Raw genomic sequence first — 10,250 nt, 5'->3', positions numbered from 1 at the left:
AATAGACGATAATATTACAAAAAATTTTGCCCGGCAGAACTAGATTCAATTCCAGCAGAACTTGATTCAAATCCACTAGTCAGTTATCAAAATGATATAAGGCCTATTAAGGTTTAAAAAAGTTCTGCCTAGCAGAACTGGATTCAAATCTACTAGTCAGTTATCAAAATGATATAAGGCCTATTAAGGTTAAAAAAAGTTCTGCCTGGCAGAACTTGATTCAAATCCACTAGTCAGTTACCAAAATGATATAAAGCCTATTAAGGTTAAAAAGTTCTGCCTGGCAGAACTTTATTTGACTCAACATTATATAAAGAATAGCAATGTGTTTATAAAGTTCTGCCCAGCAGAACTTTTTAAAGTATATTATATTCTAAGTTCTGCCTGGTTTTATATATTCATTATTATACAACAGGCTATATATACTTTTACCACATGCTTGGAAAAATCTGTACAACAACGATTCTCGGTACAAAAAGTTCTGTCTGACAGAACCTTTTACAAGAAGCCTCGAGTCTACTATAAAAATTGTATAAAAACTATACATGTTTAAACAGTTCTGCCTGACAGAATACATCCATCTCAACTCCCATCTTTTAAAATTATAAACAATATCAACGAGTCTAAAAATGTTCTGCTTGCCTCATTATATATAACAGACTCTATATAAGTTTACCACATAAATTACCTAGTGATTTCATGGAAACAAATATTCTGACAAATTTTCACTATTAAAGATTGAACCAAAAAACATGGCCTCTTGAGTGTAAACAAGCATTTTCTTTGATTTAACCTAGCTATAAAGTGACCTAGACTAGTTTTTTAACCCCAAATAAACAAAATTCACACAAATGACACAGTCTGTGTCAAAGTTCTGACCTGCAGAACAGTTATATTTTCAATATCAATTCAGCTCTTTACAGCTTTTGATAAAAAAGAGCATTTGTTGAACATTTCTTCAACTTCTTTGTAAATATTATTTACAAAACTGAAAACAGGTACCTCAACTTCTCATTGCATTTTTCAGTTAATGAAAAGAATCAATGAACATTTATTACATTTATAAATTTTTTATAAATATAAAAATTGTTACACCAATGAGTATCAATACATATTTGTTTACAGCTTTTACTAGAAACTGATCATTCTCTCAAACATCACTTTTCACACTTTAAAATCACATCAAGAAATAAATAAACATATATACATTTCAACATAAACAATAAATAAATAAATAAATAAACAAAATTTGGTGCAATATTATTTGATCGAATGCAAATTTGATTGTTCACTACATAAAATACAAAATACTACGGAATGCCATTTTACTCTTTATTCACTATTTAAGTGTAATATCCTAAATTCAGTTATAAGTAATCTATTCTTAATTCATTCATGGATGTCACAAATTCATTTAACAATAGCATTTATTATTTTTGTATATCATTAAATGCATATAGATATATCACAAAATGTTTTATACATATCTGTAATTCATTTATTGGATATTCTAAAATCAGATTTTTATGATATCCTGAATTCCATTTAATCATATCTTTAATTCTATTTTATGATATCCATTATTGGTTTTTGGATATCATAAAATGAATAACTATATCATCAAATTAAGGATCTCACATAATGCATCGACTTTGAGATATCACTCGATCAGTTTTAGGATATCATTTAATGAATTACAGAAACTTGTTTTGGTGGTAACAAGGCTTGTCTGACTTACCAATATAATTAATTCCCCAAGTGCCCCAGATATTTAAGTCTGCATCTACAACTAGTGGTAGATAATTTTTCATGCATCATTTAAATAAAGTCTAAAAGAAATACTTTCCTCATAGCACGTTTTCTTATGCTAGCGCATTAAATAAAAAACACAGAAAATTAACATAACAAAAATGACATCATTTTAGCCTGCAAGTCATTCAGCATAGGGGATACTGTCAAATGAGTTATGTTGGAATGGGCAAAATCATCTGAAACACTGGTGTACACTGGTGTGAAAGTCCACTTTAAATCTTTCTTATCCAGGATCTGGCCAACTTTGAAATACCATTGTCGACATGATACTTCACTTTGCAGGTCTTGCCTGAAATTATCAGAAAAATATTTATGAGGCCAAAATGTTATTTCAACAAGAGCTGTCTGTTGACAGCACGCTCGACTATTCGAAGAACTGATGAAAGTATGGGGTCAAAGTATTACCAGAGATTTTCAGACAAAAGAAGAAAAATAGATAAGACAAACAATGTGCCTGTATTTGTGGATTTAGACAAATCTTGCACTATATGGCAATGTGTAACTATCATGGTAAGCAAGTGTTCAAAGTTTCAAAGCCATATATCAAGCAGTTTAGACAAGATATGGAATGGTATGCGAAACTTAACTTATTTCTATGTAAAAAAAAAGGGTCATAAGCTAATGTCCTTGTCCTAGTTATATACTCTAGCCTACATAATTTATTATATACTTTATTATGTAGATTCTGATGGTAAACAAGTGGTCAAAGTTTCAAAGCCATATGGCAAAATATAGAATGGTATGCGGAATTTAACTTATTTCTATGTAAAACAAGAGTGCCAGAATGTCACAATATACGCCCGTCAAATTTCTTTACTCTAGCACCTGTATTTGCAAATGGAATTTTAATTTTGTGGTTGTTTACTAATAATTGTATGTCTTTTGTTTTTCTAAGTCCACAAAAAAACTCCTTACCAGGTAGAGATACCTTAAACTACACCTAAAATTGGAAAGTAACATCTATGTTGTACCAAAGAAAAGTGGTCTTGGTTTTTCCCTACGGTCAATTATAAAAAAGTTACAATATAAGTTATTTATAGTAACAACTAAGGGAAGTTAATCTTAAAAAAAAAAATAAATAAATAAATCCAAAAAAAAAATTTCAAGTCCACACAAAAATCTTTTCCAGGTAGAGATTGGTGAAAAGACACTTCAAAATTGGATGTAGCATGCATGTTGTACTACAGAAAAGTGGTCTCGATTTTTCCCTATGACTAGTAATGAAAAAGTTACAATATAAGCTATTTATAGTAACACAAAGGGAAGTAATTCTAAAGAAGGGAACTGTGCATGACACTTCATCTCATGATGGTGTATAATTGTGCCAAGTTACATCAAAATCCCTCCATGCATGAAGAAGAAATGCTTCGGACAAAGTCATTCTTGTATCTGACCTTTGGCCTCTAAGTGTGACCGTGACCTTAGACCTAGGGACCTGGTTCTTGCGCATGACACTCCGTCTCGTGGTGGTGAACATTTGTGCCAAGTTATATCAAAATCCCTCTATGCATGAAGAAGAAATGCTCCGGACAAAGTTTTCATTCTTGTATCCTTTGACCTCTAAGTGTGACCTTGACCTTAGATCTAGGGACCTGGTTCTTACGCATGACACTCCGCCTCATGGTGGTAAACATTTGTGCCAAGTTATATCAAAATCCCTCCATGCATGAAGAAGAAATGTTCCGGACAAAGTTTTCATTCTTGTATCCTTTGACCTCATAGTGTGACCTTGACCTTAGACCTAGGGACCTGGTTCTTGTGCAAGACACTCCGTCTCATGATGATGAACAATTGTGCCAATTTTCATCAAAATCCCTCCATGCATGAAGAAGATATGCTCCAGACAAAGTCATTCTTGAATTTGACCTTTGAAATCTAAGTGTGACCTTGAACTTAGACCTAGGGACCTGGTTCTTGCGCATGACACTCCGTCTCATGATGATGAACAACTGTGCCAAGTTTCATCAAAATCCCTCCATGCATGTAGAAGATATGCTCCGGACAAAGTCTGTTGTACGCCGCCCGCCCACCCGCCCGCCCGCCAAGGGCGTTCCCATAATACATCCCGTTTTTCAAACGGGCGTATAAAAAGGGTCATAACTAAAGTTTAAGTCCTTGTCCTAGTTTAATCATACTTTTGCCTTCACAATTTATTATGTAGATTATGATCATGGTAAACAAGTGGTATGTGACTAAAGCCATATGACTTATAGGTTAGGCTAAATATGGACTGGTATGAAACATTTAACTGATTCCAAAGTTTTAAAAGGGCCATAATTCAACCAAAATAGTTGACAGAGTTATGTTTTCTTGCCTACAGATGAAGAACATGATGATAAACAGGTTTTCAAAGTTTCAAAGACATATGTCAAATAGTTTTGACAAAACGTTGACTGGTACGAAAACTGAACCAATTTCCAAGTCCAAAAAGGGCCATAATTCAACCAAAATAGTTGACAGAGATATGTACTCTTACCTACAGAAAGAGACTGTTATGATAAACGAGTGAATTTTTTTTTCAAAACCACATGTCAAACAGTTTACACAAACAATGAAAATCTTAAAGATTTAAAGGTTAAAAGGGGCCATAATTTAGCCAATATCCTTGACAGAGTTGTGTGCTCTTGCCTAAAACTGGACATGGTGATCATGGTGCAGGCGTTGAAAATTTCAAAGCTTTATTTTGAAAGTTTTTGTCAAAATGTGGACTGGTATGAAAACCTTAACCAAGATGTGACACCGACTCCATGGTGAGTAGGATAGCTCTACTTATTCTTCGAGTAACTGAGCTAAAAAGGCATTCAGTTGCACAATATGTGATACTTATCTTGATTCTGGTGATATCTATTAAGCTTAATTCAAATAATACCATCAAGAAGTGAAAATATGCACCAACAAATTTTTTATACAAAATGATCATAAACTAACAAACATTTTTATGACAGACGGACAGACATCACATAAAGAAAGAAATAGTTGTCTGAACTGTTGTTCAACATTTAAGACGTGAATTAACATCAAAATAAAATTTATAATAGATACATAACAGTGACAGTGATAATGTCTACCAATAAGGTTTCATTTGTTTGCCTTACATGGAACAAATTATCTGTGATACTGAATATTGTATTGTTGACTGAATGAAAAGTCTTTGTCCATTCTTATTAAACAGCCAATTCAACTGTACTACATACCATCAGCATAAACTGTCAAGATTGTTGCGTCTAACCAACTTTCCCCATCCTCATCACGCCAAAATGCCTTTACTGTTTCCCCAGCACAGTACTCATCATCCTAAAAGAAAAAAGTGTGTGTTAAGTAGTTAGATAACAGGAGCTAATACCTTAAAACAGCCACGAATATTTTTGCTTACTTTAAGTAAATATTTAATTACTTAATATTTTATAAGTTCGGATATTGATGTAAATATATTACATCAGCAATATATCGACAATATGGTAAATGTCTTTAAGACTTATATGTATGCTAGTGGGCTCAGTTTATGTTAGAACACAAGTGCAAGAAAACTCGAGTCTAGCTTTTAGTAAGCCTTATATTTTTTGCCACTAGCCAACTTACAGAATAATGCCAGCTTCTATATCTATGATTCTTTTATTATGCACTTATCATATATGTTAAATAACACATTTTACATCCTATTAAACATATGCTAAATGATGTGCAGGAGATTAACTCTCATTAATCGATATAAAATTACAGCATATCACTTTTTGTACATGGTTAAAGCAAGTTTTGTACCACTTATGACAAATTTCAGCTGTTAATTTATTATAAACAGATTTGGTGTGTTCTTAATATAATCTTAATGTTGACCTAATTCATGTATTTTGTAAACAAAATCCGATATAATTTATATCCTCCTTTACTTACTGTTACGACTCTTTGTCTTTTAGTTTCTCTCTGGGATTCTACAAAACAGTAAAGCAACATATTTAAAACATCAAATGAAGTTGAAGGAAATTCAAAGTATTTTTCTGTGAGAGTACCTGACAACTTCTTAACAAATGAATATGTGTTAAAAATAGTGGACAATGGTCTTCAACAATTCTGACTTTTGTCATTTTTATTGTTCCTGAGAATATCTGGTTTATATTAAAGAATATACCCTGCAACATTGATATTCAGTATATTCTTCTACTGACTGATCTGACCTGATGGTCTCATCTAAATTATAACACAGATCATTTACAGTGCAATAGTAAGGCCTTTTTCCTTTTGACTGACTTTCTTTAAAACTTTGTGTCCATTATTATGAATCTTAACTGTAGGCTCATATACCAAGGTAACACACTGGGTGTTTCAAATGTTAAAAACCTGTTATTTATCACATCTGTACCATTATGTAGCATCCTAGAATACAGGTACACCCATATCAGGTAATATCTCACACAGCCTTTTGACTACCCAAGGAAGTAACTTCATCAACTGCAAAAATTTGAAAATGTCAAAATCAACAAACCATTTTGATTTCTTCTCAACTTCTCTATCTCTTCTTTCAAGCTCTCATTTTCTTGCTGCAGGGTGCTGAACTTTGTCTAAAACAAAACATTTAATTACATTCCAAGTATATCTATTTTGAATGTGATAATAAAGTTTATTAGCCAACAAAATTAATTAGCAATTTGATATAAGAGAATACTTCAGTCATGAAATGAAAGAGTAAATTTTGTGAAAGAAAGATAGCATATGATGTTTTATGCACACAAAAAACTGTTTAAAAATGCAAAATATACACACAACTATACCTGTGTGTAATTCAGAGTGTGATGTTAAATCCAGTCAAGAACACCTTTTGGCCTATGTGTAACGTAAATAATATTTGTCTATTCCAAGTAAAATAAATCTGATTACATTCTTCAGAACATATTCAGTACTAAATATATATTATTAAACAGACTGCAAACCGATGAAACTGCTTTGGTTATTTTCTGAGTAACTGGACAGTCCATATATTTTAAAATTTCTGTCAGCTGGAAATAGAATGTTACCTTAAGGTCTGTATATTTGGCTGTCATTGTGTCTAACTGTGCCTGTATGGTATCATCCTAGGATAGAACAAAACAAAAAGATTTAAGTATAGTGATAACCATAATTTTCATTTAGAAAAAAGAACATGCTAAACAAGTTAGACAATGGTTTCAAAATGCTTTTTACCACCGACAAGATCTTGTTATTTAATGCTTATATGTAAAAGTTTCATCTAGATTCTAACTCTCTTTAAAAATGGAAAAGTTGTTTCGTTTTGTTGCATTTGAAAACCATAATTGCAAAATTGTGTTCATATAACAACATTTCTCTTTAATGTTTACATATTCAATAAGAAAGTGTGCAATAAAATCTCTAAAAAAACCTTAGAAGCATAGACCGCAATTAAGCAAAATAATAGCAGACTCAGTTTGACTGTCTGTTCATGAGAAGTAATAACATTTGCAGACACTTGTCACAATGCCTAGCACTGGCTTAATGGAATGCTGCAGTAGTATAACTGAATCAACTCAAACACTCCCAAAAGACAAAAAAATGAGTCTTAGTACATAGGGACTATTTACAGCTACCACATGGCATGCAATGTTTCATTGCTTGATTTTGTAATGACTTACCATATCTGTAGGATTTGAATCAACTTCCATTTCTGTGACAAAGTTGTCATCTGATAGAGTCGGAGTGTTAGGAGTGCTACTAGACACCTGAAAGTATAAGATTCAATTATTAGTCCAAGTGATAATGCTTGAAAGGAATTATCTGAACAATAAAATACAGATGTTTATTTTTTACACAAAAAAGGTTAGTAAGGCCTATTCATTTTGAATCCAAAAGCTATAGTTGACACCCTATAAGAATTGAATGCGGTAAACACAACAAAAGCCACATATTGTAAAACACATGCCCACAACTTGTCGAAAAAGCAGGTAATGGGCATCAATAAACTTTCATTTTGTTTGGTTGATTTTGTCACAAAGTTTTAAGAAGGCAATATTCTTAGTCTGGGTAAGGCTTGCTCTTTCTGGTGAACTCTGAAATAGTTTTATTTATTCAACATACTAAAGACAAAAATTTCAAATCATATACCTTTTTTGTTTTCCTCTTGGACCTGGTGTGTCCCATATCAATATATTCTTTCCTGTAAGAGAAAATATATTCATCTGTTATAAACAAAACAACTTGTTGGGTTCATGTTTTAATATTATTTATTATTATACCAGATTTATATAGCGCCCTTTTCATGATAAACACGTTCAATGGCGCTTTACATAAAGCTAACGCAATCACACAGGGCACAAAATTCATCCTCTACCAGTACAGACACAGAGCGTTCTGACCAGAGGGACAGAGTGAGATAAAGCCCCTATAAGAGATAGAGAGAAATCCTTTTCAGATACAGGCCTGTCCGGCTAACTTAGCCTAGCTCTTTCTTAATAGACAGTCTGGTTCATTAATGTGCCCGGTGTGTAGCAACGATACACGTGAAGCCATATTTGCTGGGAATAACCAGTACAGGCCTCTTACTTAGGTGGATGACACTCGAGAGCATCTCAAAAATTTCCAGTGTCTGGACCTGGATTCGAACCCCTGACCTCTGGATTGACAGTCAAGCATGTTACCACTAGACCACCGGCCCACCTAATGCTACAGTCTACTGTCAAAATACATTGTATACATTGTAATACCATACTATCTTTCAAAAGTATTTCATTCAGATTGTCATTGTTAAAACAAGTCAATCCATTTTATTGGGCTTTAAGTCACACCAATTTAAGTCATTTGGCAATGTTACAGATTTTGATGGTACAGAAAAAAACAAGGTAAACTCCGACAATATTTCAGTCACTGGCTTGCACCTAGCAAGAACCACTGACTTTCAACAAGCCACATCACAAAACCAGGGTTTTTACCCTATCACATGGAAGTCATGGAGAGTTATCTAGGAACCAGATCCAAAATCAGTATTTAAAAAACATGATTATCTAATTTGTTACACAATTGAAAAAAATATAGCTGATTTTCAAACTGAAATGCAAAACATAATCCAGTCACTTACACTTTCAACCTAAATTTCCCTGGCCCTTCAGTGAGTAATACCTCAAGGCAGGTCTCCAGCAGGCTTTCGTCATCTAACCTCATTAGATTTCTATAGAATTTTTCTGGGACATCACCAAATTTCATAATCATGGTCCAAATCTCTATTGGCAGCTTGGCCATCAACAAATGGTGTGTCATCTGCTGTTGAAGAGTTCTTCTATCCTGAAATAAGTACAAATTCTGTGGCGTCATCTCATGAAATATGAAATTTGAAAATATTAGGCTTAGCAGTTTTAGAGAAGAGTACTTACATGCACAACTTGAGACTAGTAAGAACGCTGGCTAAAGCTCTACAATATATGTAATTGTCAAGCTAAAAAAATTATAAAAATGACCAGACATTGTAAAGTATTTATTTTATGGAAACATGTTCATGACTAAAATCTGATTAAACTAGAAATGTCACATGAGTGACGAATACTCCCACAATACGGTCTTGTTACAGAAGAATGGCAACCATAAGAAAGACATGGCCGCAAGAAGGTGTAATTTAAATTATACGTCATTCGGCTGGCCATATGCTATTATAAAATCCTCCTCACAAATGGAAAGCTTTGCATAACGGAGTGTTGTGATATTCAGTAAATTTTTATAAAAGTATTAAGTAGTTACCTGTGTGAAAATGTTATTTTAAAGATTTTCTACGCAGTTTCTAAAAATAGTACACGTTACCTATGATGACAATGCAACATACACACCAGAACATTGCGGCATATAAACGTGTAAACACTTTAGTCTGGAAGATAGGAGCATGAATTATTATTTATTTTAACTGTCAAAGTAGAATCTAGTTGACATTTGTGATGCCTACAATGCAGAATTTGTAAACAGGTACATGATCAGATATATATTCAATGATTTTAAGGTACTGTCTAGACAGGCTGAAACATTTTCTTACAGTAAAAATATAAACAAATAAATGCATCAGTTAGAAATTGTTTGTTTCTGAAAATTTGATATAGATTTATACTAATTTTAATTACTACTACTTAGCACTCTCACAGTCAGGTTGTAATTGTAGGGTGGAATTGAACAGCTATATTTTATCTATTAGTAAGATTCATGTATAGGCGATTTCGCTATATGTTTATATAGCAATTGCTGCAGATCATGTTAGAATACTAGTTTATAAAATTATAGTTCTGAAATTTCTGATGAAAAACAAAAAAAAACCAAAAATCTAAAGTTCCCATTGGCTATGCAGCACTTTATAAACATGGGGGTAAATTGTAACAGCATATGACCTGAATGACGTATTACGCTGAAATTTTTTTTACTGTAAAATAAGAATTATTTGCACTGTTAGAATCGAAATAATAAACATGTTCCAATAATTT

At 32.7% G+C, this 10,250-nt stretch overlaps 1 protein-coding gene across 1 annotated transcript; it reads right to left on the bottom strand.

Annotated features, from left to right (window-relative positions):
* Window positions 1-1,707: 1,707 nt before the first annotated feature.
* On the bottom strand, window positions 1,708-9,324 carry LOC123557061 (uncharacterized). The gene is made up of 8 exons (XM_053544176.1): window positions 8,873-9,324; window positions 7,903-7,954; window positions 7,434-7,520; window positions 6,822-6,878; window positions 6,293-6,368; window positions 5,704-5,741; window positions 5,007-5,106; window positions 1,708-2,101 (listed from the first exon to the last, which is right to left on the bottom strand). The coding sequence occupies exons 1-8, from the start codon at window positions 9,103-9,105 to the stop codon at window positions 2,025-2,027; spliced, it is 720 nt and encodes a 239-aa protein (XP_053400151.1). The 5' UTR covers window positions 9,106-9,324; the 3' UTR covers window positions 1,708-2,024.
* Window positions 9,325-10,250: the final 926 nt, after the last annotated feature.

This window comes from Mercenaria mercenaria, chromosome 5 (genome assembly GCF_021730395.1).
Source record: "Mercenaria mercenaria strain notata chromosome 5, MADL_Memer_1, whole genome shotgun sequence".
In the NCBI taxonomy this organism is placed as follows: domain Eukaryota; kingdom Metazoa; phylum Mollusca; class Bivalvia; order Venerida; family Veneridae; genus Mercenaria; species Mercenaria mercenaria.
Note: the sequence above shows the minus strand (reverse complement) of the source record. Positions and strands in the feature narration are given on the sequence as shown.